Here is a 14299-nt window from a genome sequence, read left to right on the forward strand (position 1 = left end):
CGTGAGGGGAGTAACATTTCCGTGCTATATTTCGACTCGGGAGGACACCTGTCGTGGGAAGAAATTCGCTCGTGTTACACCGGCGTACAACTCTGAAATGTCTTGTTAGTAATCTTACGTAATACGTATCAGGAGTGGACGAGGGGGGGGGGGTGCTCTGGGTATACGTGCACACCCCCCCCCCCCCTCCAGATACAAAAAGAGAGAGATTGGCAAGATAATTCCGCGGCAATTTTTAAGCTCAGCTGGCATCAGATAGCACCATTTTGCCTCATTGGACAAAAAAATATCCAGGGGGGTGGGGGGGGGGGCATGTCCTCGAACCCCCATAGCTTCGCGCCCTCGCTTTACACTTTTAAACTAACTGAGTATTAAATGTTTTTGACCACTGTGTCCAGAAAGCGGACGTGGCGATCGCTGGTCTGACCATCACGGCTGAGAGAGAGCGCTACGTGGATTTTTCCAAGCCTTACATGGAGATAGGCGTCGCCATCATCATCAAGAAGCCGCAGCATCAGAAACCTGGTGTCTTCTCTTTTATGGAGCCCCTCTCTATTGAGGTAAATATTCACCTTTGGCTTCGACATATTCGTTTTCAACTGTTGTGTTGGCCACCCGAACTGCGCCGGGTAGGTATGATTAGACGAGGAGTGGAAGTCTGAGACAAACATAGGCTTGATTTTAAAGGATGTCATAATGTCAGTGTTCTCATTTATTAATCTATTCTGTTTTGTTCTAATCTTTCCGTTCTGCTCTGTGTCCTGTTGTAAGTCCTAGAAAAATCTATGTTGGTGTGTTCTGGTCCTATCTTTGTTCTGTTCCTCCTTGTGTTCAAACCTAAGCTGTTTTGTACTGACCTAGTCTAACAACTCTGTTCTTTTCTCTGTCCTTTTTCAATCTAATCAGCCCTGTTTTCTGTTGTGTTGTACTTGCTAAGGGCAGGGGGAGCTCGGGGCGGGGGGGGGGGGTGAAAATCTAATCAGTTTGTTGTGTTCTCTTTTATCTGTTCTAATCTAACTAATGATCTGTGTGACTGGCTGGTTCCAACAGGAGTAGTGTCCTCTCTTATCTACTCTAATGTTACCTGATATGTATATGTATAGGTTACAACACGAGTGGTTTTTTATATGGCTTGTATTTCAGTCAAGACCCAGCGGATGAATATCATCGGGAGACACGAGCCTCTGGCGAGTGGCTCTCGATTGATATTCCCGCTGGGTCTTGACTGAAATACAAGCCATATAAAAAACCACGAGTGTTGTAATCTGTATATCCCATTCTACCATCAAACACAAAGTGTAGACTACAAGCGGCACTGTTGCGATCTGTGCAGGGTAAAACTGTTGCCAGCGAGACTTAGCCCTTTTGCAACCTTAAACTTAGTGACCGTCGCTAAAACAATAAAGCGAATGAGTGCATCGATAAGTACGCGGTAACACTACTTTCAGACCATTTAAAAGCTTTAAGTAAAGGTTCATAAGTTGCAAGAAAGTAATGAAGTCGAATAGAAATTAATTTAGTTGAAGCGCACAATTCTTTTGTTTTGCGTTTCAGGTCGGCAGAACGGGCGAAACGGGTTTGGGACCCATTTGGCTTACTCGATTCAGAATCGATTCCACGTTGTTTTTCTCGAACGTGTGTAATTAGGCTTACTGACAGAGAAGCAACTTTTAGGGAACAAATATGTAGGTTTAGATTTAACCATTTGCTTCCTATTTGAAATGTATCTACGTGATAAACTGTTTTGCGAGTGTGTTTGCATGGATGAACTTAAACTGGTATGGTATGAGGAAAACGCGACCGACACGTCTGTCACCGCCGATTGATTGCATTTTGAAGGAATATGACTGGATTACGGAAAAATATGTGGACTTACTGCAGAGCCAGGCAAAAGAGTAGACTTGCTCGCAAAACACGTGAAACAGCCGATGTTTGATAGCTGAAGGCGCACACCAAAACACACTACCGACAGATTCTCAAAAGTCGTCTGCTAACGATGCAAGGGGAGGGTACTCGTGTTTTTGTTTTGGTTCGCTAGCATCTGGTTATCTTGTAAGTTGAATGTTCGTTTTTTTTTACCTGCATTGCTTTCATAATGAAAGAAACTTTTGCTTATTGCATCTCATACATCAGATCAGTTCTGAGATTCATTTTTGCGTGCAACTGATATGGTTTTCTGAGCCGTGCAATACGATTTTAGAACTTCATACAAATGTGTCACATTGTTCGGCGCGAGGTCAAAGGTCGGGAGGAAAGTAGTCCTTTGCCCAAATCGGAATCTGCACTATCATATATTTTTTGGAGTCCATGATGTATTTATTGAGCTATAAAAATACAACATATATACCCATACTGAAGTAACAGAGACAAAGAAGGGAGGTCATGGGATATGTATAGGTTACAACACGAGTGGTTTTTTATATGGCTTGTATTTCAGTCAAGACCCAGCGGATGAATATCATCGGGAGACACGAGCCTTTGGCGAGTGTCTCTCGATTGATATTCTCGCTGGGTCTTGACTGAAATACAAGCCATATAAAAAACCACGAGTGTTGTAATCTGTATATCCCATTCTACCATCAAACACAAAGTGTAGACTACTAGCGGCACTGTTGCGATCTGTGCAGGGTAAAACTGTTGCCAGCGAGACTTAGCCCTTTTGCAACCTTAAACTAAGTGACCGTCGCTGAAAAAATAACACGAATGAGTGCATCGATAAGTACGCGGTAACACTACTTTCAGACCATTTAAAAGCTTTAAGTAAAGGTTCATAAGTTGCAAGAAAGTAATGAAGTCGAATAGAAATTAATTTAGTTGAAGCGCACAATTCTTTTGTTTTGCGTTTCAGGTCGGCAGAACGGGCGAAACGGGTTTGGGACCCATTTGGCTTACTCGATTCAGAATTGATTCCACGTTGTTTTTCTCGAACGTGTGTAATTAGGCTTATTGACAGAGAAGCAAATCTTAGGGAACAAATATGTAGGTTTAGATTTAACCATTTGCTCCCTATTTGAAATGTATCTACGTGATAAACTGTTTTGCGAGTGTGTTTGCATGGATGAACTTAAACTGGTATGGGTGAGAGGAAAACGCGACCGACACGTCTGTCACCGCCGATTGATTGCATTTTGAAGGAATATGACTGGATTACGGAAAAATATGTGGACTTACTGCAGAGCCAGGCAAAAGAGTAGACTTGCTCGCAAAACACGTGAAACAGCCGATGTTTGATAGCTGAAGGCGCACACCGGCAAAACACACTACCGACAGATTCTCAAAAGTCGTCTGCTAACGATGCAAGGGGAGGGTACTCGTGTTTTTGTTTTGGTTCGCTAGCATCTGGTTATCTTGTAAGTTGAATGTTCGTTTTTTTCGACCTGCATTGCTTTCATAATGAAAGAAACTTTTGCTTATTGCATCTCATACATCAGATCAGTTCTGAGATTCATTTTTGCGTGCAACTGATATGGTTTTCTGAGCCGTGCAATACGATTTTAGAACTTCATACAAATGTGTCACATTGTTCGGCGCGAGCGAGGTCAAAGGTCGGGAGGAAAGTAGTCCTTTGCCCAAATCGGAATCTGCACTATCATATATTTTTTGGAGTCCATGATGTATTTATTGAGCTATAAAAATACAACATATATACCCATACTGAAGTAACAGAGACAAAGAAGGGAGGTCATGGGATATATATATATATATATTATGTATGGGTGTGATTGTTTTTTTTGTGTTTTTTTTAACCTCAGTTGCATGCAGGTTTGCTACTACAATTATTTTTTGCCTCATTTTTTTGTTTTTATTTTTATTTTTTTATTTTTTTTTTTTTTTGGCTTGGAGCATGTATGGGTGTGATAATGATGTCTGTGCCTGGCTGGTTCCAACAGGTGTGGATGTGATAATGATGTCTGTGCCTGGCTGGTTCCAACAGGTGTGGATGTGATAAAGATGTCTGTGCCTGGCTGGTTCCAACAGGTGTGGGTGTGATAAAGATGTCTGTGCCTGGCTGGTTCCAACAGGTGTGGGTGTGATAAAGATGTCTGTGCCTGGCTGGTTCCAACAGGTGTGGGTATGATAATGATGTCTGTGCCTGGCTGGTTCCAACAGGTGTGGGTGTGATAAAGATGTCTGTGCCTGGCTGGTTCCAACAGGTGTGGGTGTGATAATGATGTCTGTGCCTGGCTGGTTCCAACAGGTGTGGGTGTGATAATGATGTCTGTGCCTGGCTGGTTCCAACAGGTGTGGGTGTGATAAAGATGTCTGTGCCTGGCTGGTTCCAACAGGTGTGGTGTGATAATGATGTCTGTGCCTGGCTGGTTCCAACAGGTGTGGTGTGATAAAGATGTCTGTGCCTGGCTGGTTCCAACAGGTGTGGCTGTGATAAAGATGTCTGTGCCTGGCTGGTTCCAACAGGTGTGGCTGTGATAAAGATGTCTGTGCCTGGCTGGTTCCAACAGGTGTGGCTGTGATAAAGATGTCTGTGCCTGGCTGGTTCCAACAGGTGTGGCTGTGATAAAGATGTCTGTGCCTGGCTGGTTCCAACAGGTGTGGGTATGATAATGATGTCTGTGCCTGGCTGGTTCCAACAGGTGTGGGTGTGATAATGATGTCTGTGCCTGGCTGGTTCCAACAGGTGTGGGTGTGATAATGATGTCTGTGCCTGGCTGGTTCCAACAGGTGTGGGTGTGATAATGATGTCTGTGCCTGGCTGGTTCCAACAGGTGTGGTGTGATAATGATGTCTGTGCCTGGCTGGTTCCAACAGGTGTGGGTGTGATAATGATGTCTGTGCCTGGCTGGTTCCAACAGGTGTGGGTGTGTATCACGGTGGCCTATATCGGAGTGAGCGTGGCGCTGTTCCTCGTCAGTCGCTTCTCCCCCGTGGAGTGGAAGAAGGATCCCAAATCGGAAACCGGTTACGAGAACGACTTCTCTCTCTTCAACTCATTCTGGTTCTCCATGGGGGCGCTTATGTTCCAGGGTAGCGACACGTGTCCGAAGTGAGCTTTGGCTGGAGATTGTTTCTTTGTTACTAAAGATGTTTGTTTGTTTGTTTGTTTTGGTTTTGTTGTTTTTTTTTTTGGGGGGGGGGGGGGGCGTTCAGTTTTGAGACTTGAGTAGAATTATCTAAGTTAGGAAAGGGTCGTATATTAATTATGAAACTAGCTTTCCCATCAGTATGTTCCTTAATCTATCTTCCATTACTGTGTGTTCTTTGACGACCCTATCTCCGCACCTATTGACATTTCTTTGTGGCTGTTGTCTTACACGCGTCTTCATACTCCTCATATTGTGAGGGCAGGGTCTGCTCGTGCTTTTGGGAGATTTGGGGTGGTTGCTTTGGTGTCTTGGCAATTTCGCTTTCGGGAGAAAGGTGGGGGGGGGGCAGTTTCTGGTCAAATTATCGAAGCCTCTGGTTCTACCTGTCAGGTCAGTGTCCGGTCGAATCCTGCTTTGGGTAGATTGTGGGTAGTTGCTTTATTGTTCCCACTGTTGGCGTCTTTGCAATCTCGCTTCGGGTGGTGGTGGTGGTGGTGAGGGTGGGCTTTTAGTGTGAAAGAATCGAAGCCTCTGGTTCTAGTTTTGGCTAACACGATGTTTTATTTCTGCTTTAAATGTTCATGAAATTGATTTTATCATAAAGTGAAAACAACACAAGACAACAGTTATAATTTGTCAGGTCAGTGGCATGAGGTGAGGGCAGTTTCTGGTCAAAAGTATCGAAGCTTCTGATTCTAAATGTCCAGGTCAGTGTCGGGTCGCATCATTGGCGGCGCGTGGTGGTTTTTCGTGCTCATCATCATCTCATCCTACACGGCCAACCTGGCGGCCTTCCTCACCATGAAGCGCATGGTCAAGCCAATAGAGTCCGTGGACGACCTGGTCAACCACCCCACCATCAAGTACGGCGTCCCCCGCTCCGGCACCACCTTCCAGTTCTTCAAGGTGGGGGGCAGGTGTTAGTGGTCACACAACGTTTAATCATATATGATACCGATGCAGGTGTTGTTGGTCTAAACAAGATAGTATTCAAAATACATAACTTGAAACAAAATAGTAAAAGCAACTAGGGCATGAACTTATTCAAAAGATTATTTTACGTGACCAAAACAACAAAACACTACACAAATATTCATGATGGTGGAAATTACAATAATAATCCAGGAAGAACGAACCGGGGGATAGGATTTGGGAGGGGTTACAAAAGCAAAACAAAGGAATAAAGAGAGAAAAGTGGCAGGTGTTGTTAGGCAGAGAACGTTTAAAGGTGAAGGGGGGAGGTCTAAGCGATGTCAATATTCCGTCCGGCAGTGCATCACGCTGCTTTGTTTTTAGGTCTTCGGGTCAGTGGACTACTATTAAATACGGCGCCTCTTTCGTGGGAAAACGTCCCATTCTTCAAAATGTGTGTTGGCACTACAGATGTTTAGGAAACACACAGTTAATAAGTGATTGAACAGGGGTCAATTAAGGCAGTAGCTGTACAAGACAAGATGTAAATACATAACCACACTTAATATAAGCGTAGCTTGTTGTGGGGCCCCACGTTTATCTTTCGTATTTTATGCCAACCTATGTTAATCATGTTATAACCACCAGGGGCCAAGAAGCCTATCATTTGCAGGTTAGAACATGAAAAAAGAACAAGTAGAAGAGGAAATTAACTCAATTTGCCATAGAGCATAACAGTCATTGATTACTGTCCCTGTGTGGGTAACATTCGTACACGCTAACACTCCTCACAAACAAATACACTGATACACACACAAAATACACTAATACACGAAACCAAAAACAAAACAAACATGCAAAATGAAATACACTGACAGTTAGTTAAAAAGGTGAGAGCAGCCAATGAATGCACATGTACCAATTGTATTGTAAATGTGCGTGTATGCTGTTTGTACACCTGCGTGCGCTCACGTGTGTTCGTGTGTTGGTGTGTCCAGAATTCCGACGTCCCAGTGTACAGACAGATGTATGAATACATGAGCAGGAATCCAGAAGTTTTAACAGCGACAACAGACGAGGGTATAGAAAAGGTATGCGTGTCTTTTTCTATATTTTTTTCCAGTGACATGCTGTCATTTCATTTGTAAGACCAACAAAAGATTTAAAATCACTCTCATTGGTTTGTATTATTGAAAACTGGCTTACTGCATGCTGATTGGTGTTCTTACTGTTCTTCTTAACCTATTGTAACATTGCTAAAGTTCAAAGAAAACTGTCAGTTCTTTCTCAGAGACAATTATCATTTGTTTGTCATCGACTTCAAAGTCTTTATCAATGACCACTGTTGTGTGTTTGTTCGCCTTCAAAGACCCCCAGGTCCACGCGAGTGAATGTTTCCTCTTTGCCTGATAAAACGCTCAAATTTCTTACATTTATTGTCTTTTTATTCTAGTATTTGGTACTAGGGCAGTCGCTCTGTTTCGGATTCCTTGTCAGTGACGACAAGATTGTATTATTCAATCAACATTATATTTCATGCAGATTATAATTGTTTGTTGAAAACAAATCTGCAATTTTCTCTTCACGAATAAAAAATGTTACAAGATAATTATCATGCTTTTTTCTTTTAAACTTCAGGTGCGTAAATCCAAGGGCAAGTACGCGTTTCTGACGGACAATTCGGCCATAGAGTACGCAAATAACCGCGAGCCGTGTGACACCACCATTGTTGGGCCCGCTCTCAACAACAAGGGATTTGGTATCGCCACGCCACGGGGGTCAGACATAAGGTCAGCTTTTTAGTTATGTCACAATTTTCGGAGAAAAAAGTCCATGAAGACTACCATTTAATTGTTTTCTGTTTTCAGACCAGATTCCATACATGCCGTCAGTGTCTTGTTTTCAGACCAGATTCCATACATGCCATCAGTGTCTTGTTTTCAGACCAGATTCCATACATGCCATCAGTGTCTTGTTTTCAGAGACCAGTTTCCATACATGCCATCAGTGTCTTGTTTTCAGACCAGATTCCATACATGCCATCAGTGTCTTGTTTTCAGAGACCAGATTCCATACATGCCATCAGTGTCTTGTTTTCAGACCAGATTCCATACATGTCATCAGTGTCTTGTTTTCAGACCAGATTCCATACATGCCATCAGTGTCTTGTTTTCAGAGACCAGTTTCCATACATGCCATCAGTGTCTTGTTTTCAGAGACCAGTTTCCATACATGCCATCAGTGTCTTGTTTTCAGACCAGATTCCACACATGCCATCAGTGTCTTGTTTTCAGAGACCAGTTTCCATACATGCCATCAGTGTCTTGTTTTCAGAGACCCGTTTCCATACATGCCATCAGTGTCTTGTTTTCAGACCAGATTCCACACATGCCATCAGTGTCTTGTTTTCAGAGACCAGTTTCCATACATGCCATCAGTGTCTTGTTTTCAGACCAGTTTCCATACATGCCATCAGTGTCTTGTTTTCAGAGACCAGATTCCATACATGCCATCAGTGTCTTGTTTTCAGAGACCAGTTTCCATACATGCCATCAGTGTCTTGTTTTCAGAGACCAGATTCCATACATGCCATCAGTGTCTTGTTTTCAGAGACCAGATTCCATACATGCCATCAGTGTCTTGTTTTCAGAGACCAGATTCCAAGCAAATAGTGTATTGCTTTCAAAGACCAAATTCAATACAAGCAATCAGTTTCTTTTTTTTCAGAGGCAGATTCCAAGCCAGCTATTATTGTATTGTTTTCAGAGACCAAATTCCATACAGACTATTATTGTATTGTTTTCAGAGACCAAATTCCATACAGGAAATTGCATTGATTTCTGATTGTTTTCAGAGAACAAACTCCATAAAATAATTGTATTCTTTCAGAGACCAGATCACCCTGGCGGTGTTGAGGCTGAAGGAAGGGGGGACGCTTCACACGCTACGACAGCGCTGGTGGGTGGAGAAGGGACAGTGTGGGGGGGACTCGGGAGGGGGATCAAAGGTAAGTAACACCTGTTTATTTGCGTATCGTACTGCAGGTGTGCAGTGGAACCCCCCTTTTAAGACCTCCAAAACATCTGCGAAAATCAGGTCTTAAAAAGCAGTGGGTCTTTAAACGGGGGTGAATGTACAGAGGTTATGAACACAAAGTCTGAGACAACAAGGTCTTAAAAGGGAAGGAGTCTTAAAACGGGGGTCTGAGTAGAGGGGTTCCACTGTACTGTCTTGAACTTCGTGTTGATGATGGCGGTGTGATGCTGATGGTCCTGGCAGTTTTTTGTTTGTTTTTAAATTCAAATTATAATTTCATTTCGCACAGTTATGAAATGGCAATTGATATGAAAGAAAACTTTGCGGATTCGCCGCCGATCTCGTTTCGTGACAAAGATTTACCTTGATAAGAAATCGCATGGGCCGTGAAGCTACGAGTTTTAGAAGTTGACTAATCAGACAGATTAAAAATTATAAAAATTATAATAATGCATGATATTCCTAAAGTGAAACCCTGCTCAAAGCGCTTATCTGTGATTGCTAGCATGATTGTTCACAGTAGAAAGAATATGTGTATGTTTAGACTTTAGGAGTTCCTTATTTCTGTTGAGAGGGGAAATGCGTGTATGTTTAAACGTTTTACTTGATTCATCATGATGAGTCCTATGTTTGTGTCCACAGGGCAAGACGCCTTTAACTCTGAGCAACGTGGCAGGGATATTCTACATTCTCATCAGTGGCCTGGTGTTCGCCATCATTCTCGGTGTCTTTGAGTTCCGCTGTTTCAGGAACAGGAACGGAAAGGCGAGGCTTGTTGCTCTGTTTCTGTCTGTCTGTGTGTGGACCCTTTCGCTCATTGTTAATAAGAAGCGACCATTTGTTTGGTTTTTTGGTTTTTGTTTGTTGTGCAGGGGTCTTGCAGCTATTACAAAAAGATGTAAAAGTTAAACTTTTCTCACCTTTATTATGCTAACTGCGGCACATCAATACATGTCAATTACTTGTATCTCCTAGTCCTGAGAGCAATAAATATGATCAAAAACGTCATATACGATACTATCTAGGCATATTTTGTAAGAACATAAATTTATTTAAAAAATATAGTCACATGCACTATCATTGTTAATGACACGACCATCATCTTCCTCTTGTTCTGTTCTGTTCTGTTCTGTTCTCGTCTGTTCTCTCTGAGGTCTGGTGCTCCCAGCTAGTCCATCTATCAATCGTCTTTTCAACGAGCACCTTGCATAGAGACCACTAGATGTACCCTGCCATTGCCAGGAGTCTTTCGCTGCGATATCGACACGTCAAGGATAAAGACAGTGACCCTATCATTGTATACAAGGTGTACTCGACTTTTGACGAGTCTTACCGCTGTTTACAAGTCCTAGGACAATATAAACAAAGAAATGTCGTCATCACGTAAGAGAGTGGTATTTTGACGCATATTGTTTTGTTTCATAATTCCTGCGACACTTAAACTTCTTCTTCTTCTTCGTTCATGGGCTTAGACTCCCACGTTCACTCATGTTTTAGCACGAGTGGATTTTTACGTGTATGACCGTTTTTACCCCGCCATTCAGGCAGCATACGCCGATTTAGGGGGAGGAATGCTGGGTATTTTCGTGTTTCTATAACCCACCGAACTCTGACATGGATTACAGGATCTTTTCCGTGCGCACTTGGTCTTGTGCTTGCGTGTACACACAAAGGGGGTTAAGCCACTAGCAGGTCTGCACATAAGTTCACCTGGGAGATAGGAAAAATCTCCACTCTTAACCCACCAGGCGGCAGCGACCGGGATTCGAACTCACGACCTCCCGATTAGGAGGCCGACGTCTTACCACCACGCCACTGCGCCCGTCGCGACAATTAAACAAGTCAAAGGACAGGAGGGAGTCAGTGTCCTTTGATAGGGCTTGCTGCTGGGGGGTTCCTCGAGTCTCCAAAAGTCTTTTTTCCTTGAATTAAATCTTTTGTAATTCAGCTATCATGTCTCCTTTGAGTCATGTGAATCTTATCTGTGTTTCCAGTCCAGAGTGTTGACGTGAATCTTATCGATGTTTCCAGTCCAGAGTGTTGATGTGAATCTTATCGATGTTTCCAGTCCAGAGTGTTGATGTCAATCGTATTGATGTTTCCAGTCCAAAGTGTTGATGTGAATCGTATTGATGTTTCCCGTCCAGAGTGTTGATGTGAATCGTATTGATATTTCCAGTCGAGCGAGCTACAGGCAGAGTGTTGATGTCAATCGTATTGATGTTTCCAGTCGAGCGAGCTACAGGCAGAGTGTTGATGTCAATCGTATTGATGTTTCCAGTCGAGCGAGCTACAGGCAGAGTGTTGATGTCAATCGTATCGATGTTTCCAGTCGAGCGAGCTACAGGCAGAGTGTTGATGTGAATCGTATCGATGTTTCCAGTCGAGCGAGCTACAGGCAGAGTGTTGATGTCAATTGTATCGATGTTTCCAGTCGAGCGAGCTACAGGCAGAGTTCCAGGTGGTGAGCCAAACACACACACAAACCTCGCTGGTGCAGACGCCGTGTTCCCCTGACGACCATAACCTGCCCTACGACATGAACAACACGCTGTCCAAAGCCGCGCCTGAGGTCAGTTATAGCACTTCTCTTTTACAACACTGATTTTATTTTATCCAAGCGGAGCGCGGGCGGAGCCCGCGCGTAGCGAAGTAGTTTTTGTTTTCATCTCCCAGCACTGAAAATGTTTTTGCCAAGTGGTGTCTGTCTGTGAACATTGTTCTAGAATTCATCTTTTAGCACAATATTAGCGACACTGTTTGGACAATTCTATTAAAATTAGGCGTACAAACTGATTTTGTTTCGGGGAATCCTCTCAGAGGATCAGAATTTTCATATAATATCATCGGAAGCTGTTACAACGGGAAAATGTGAAACTTTTGTCACTTTTTAACATGGAATTTCATTTTTGAGCGTTTCAAGCGGACTTTAATAAAATAGTTATTTGCGAATTAAGCAGCGGAAGACACTCACCGGTTCAACATGTGTATGGTCATTAAACCTCAAAACATTTCAGTAAGTGGTTTAGACAAACACCTCGGACATGTGAGGGTGACTGGTTTGTAGCTGAAGAGTTTTTTTCTAAAGTGTGTTCTAAATACAAATGACGTACTGGTAATGATGTAATGAGTTGTTCTAATCTTGTTCTTGGAACTCTTGCTGTTCCAAGCTTGTTCTTAGCAAGTCTTGGTGACGAGAACAAAGACTATCAATGAAATCTTTAGAAATAACCTCTGACAACGACGACGATGACGACGACGACGACGATAACAACAACAACAACAAATGACATCGACGACGACGACGACAACAACAACAACAACAACAACAACAACAACAACAACAACAAAAACAACAACACGAGAACAACAACAATCACGACAACGAACATGACAACAACAACACCAACAACTACGACGACAACTACAACGACTGGGTTATGATGACATCACCAATGATTTAAAGGCCGTTAAAAAATCGTTAAATTCTATTTCTTCACTGATTCTTATGAAATTTTAAAGGTAGGTTTGTTGTCCCCAACTTATTTTCACTCCATACTTTTCCAGAAGAAAAACATAATTTTGGCAGTTAAAAACAGTTAAATTTCAATTCTTCACCGATATTTATGAAATTTTGTGGGTAGGTTCGTTGTCCCCAACTGATTTTCACTCTATACTTTTCCAGAAGAAAGACATAATTTTGGCAGTTAAAAAACGTTAAATTTCAATTCTTCACCTATCTTTATGAAATTTAGTGGGTGGGTCCGTTGTCCCAAACTGAATTTTAAGACATACTTTTCCAGACAAAAAACCTTATTTTTGGCAGTTAAAAACCGTTAAATCTCAATTCTTCATCGATATTTATGAAATTTTGTGGGTAGGTTCGTTGTCCCCAACTGATTTTCACTCCATACTTTTCCAGAAGAAAAACATAATTTTGGCAGTTAAAAACCGTTAAATTCCATTTCCTTACCGATCTTTGTGAAATTTTGTGAACATGTCCGTTGTACTTTAAAACTGAATCTCATGACCCACATGTCAAGAAAAAACCCCTACATGTCGGCAGTTAAAAACAGTTAAATAGTTATTTGCGAATTAAGCAGCGGAAGACACTCACCGGTTCAACATGTGTATGGTCATTAAACCTCAAAACATTTCAGTAAGTGGTTTAGACAAACACCTCGGACATGTGAGGGTGACTGGTTTGTAGCTGAAGAGTTTTTTTCTAAAGTGTGTTCTAAATACAAATGACGTACTGGTAATGATGTAATGAGTTGTTCTAATCTTGTTCTTGGAACTCTTGCTGTTCCAAGCTTGTTCTTAGCAAGTCTTGGTGACGAGAACAAAGACTATCAATGAAATCTTTAGAAATAACCTCTGACAACGACGACGATGACGACGACGACGACGATAACAACAACAACAACAACAAATGACATCGACGACGACGACGACAACAACAACAACAACAACAACAACAACAACAAAAACAACAACACGAGAACAACAACAATCACGACAACGAACATGACAACAACAACACCAACAACTACGACGACAACTACAACGACTGGGTTATGATGACATCACCAATGATTTAAAGGCCGTTAAAAAATCGTTAAATCCTATTTCTTCACTGATTCTTATGAAATTTTAAAGGTAGGTTTGTTGTCCCCAACTTATTTTCACTCCATACTTTTCCAGAAGAACAACATAATTTTGGCAGTTAAAAACAGTTAAATTTCAATTCTTCACCGATATTTATGAAATTTTGTGGGTAGGTTCGTTGTCCCCAACTGATTTTCACTCTATACTTTTCCAGAAGAAAGACATAATTTTGGCAGTTAAAAAACGTTAAATTTCAATTCTTCACCTATCTTTATGAAATTTAGTGGGTGGGTCCGTTGTCCCAAACTGAATTTTAAGACATACTTTTCCAGACAAAAAACCTTATTTTTGGCAGTTAAAAACCGTTAAATCTCAATTCTTCATCGATATTTATGAAATTTTGTGGGTAGGTTCGTTGTCCCCAACTGATTTTCACTCCATACTTTTCCAGAAGAAAAACATAATTTTGGCAGTTAAAAACCGTTAAATTCCATTTCCTTACCGATCTTTGTGAAATTTTGTGAACATGTCCGTTGTACTTTAAAACTGAATCTCATGACCCACATGTCAAGAAAAAAAACCTACATGTCGGCAGTTAAAAACAGTTAAATGGCATTTCTTCACCAATCTTTATGAAAGATTGTGGGTCGATCCGTTGTCCTGTACTGAATTTCATAGAATATATGTCATCACTATTCACC

The 14299-nt window shown here is 41.9% G+C and overlaps 1 protein-coding gene across 1 annotated transcript in view; it reads left to right on the forward strand.

Annotated features, from left to right (window-relative positions):
- Positions 1 to 14299, forward strand: part of LOC138969536 (glutamate receptor 3-like) — a gene marked incomplete in the record, with an annotated part of 138329 nt that overhangs the window by 120787 nt on the left and 3243 nt on the right. Inside the window, 8 exon segments of the mRNA XM_070342363.1 lie at positions 399 to 560; positions 4812 to 5002; positions 5750 to 5948; positions 6953 to 7045; positions 7593 to 7744; positions 8844 to 8961; positions 9633 to 9755; positions 11425 to 11562. Coding sequence (XP_070198464.1) covers positions 399 to 560; positions 4812 to 5002; positions 5750 to 5948; positions 6953 to 7045; positions 7593 to 7744; positions 8844 to 8961; positions 9633 to 9755; positions 11425 to 11562 — 1176 coding nt within the window.

The sequence above is a fragment of the Littorina saxatilis genome, linkage group LG6 (genome assembly GCF_037325665.1).
Source record: "Littorina saxatilis isolate snail1 linkage group LG6, US_GU_Lsax_2.0, whole genome shotgun sequence".
NCBI lineage: Eukaryota > Metazoa > Mollusca > Gastropoda > Littorinimorpha > Littorinidae > Littorina > Littorina saxatilis.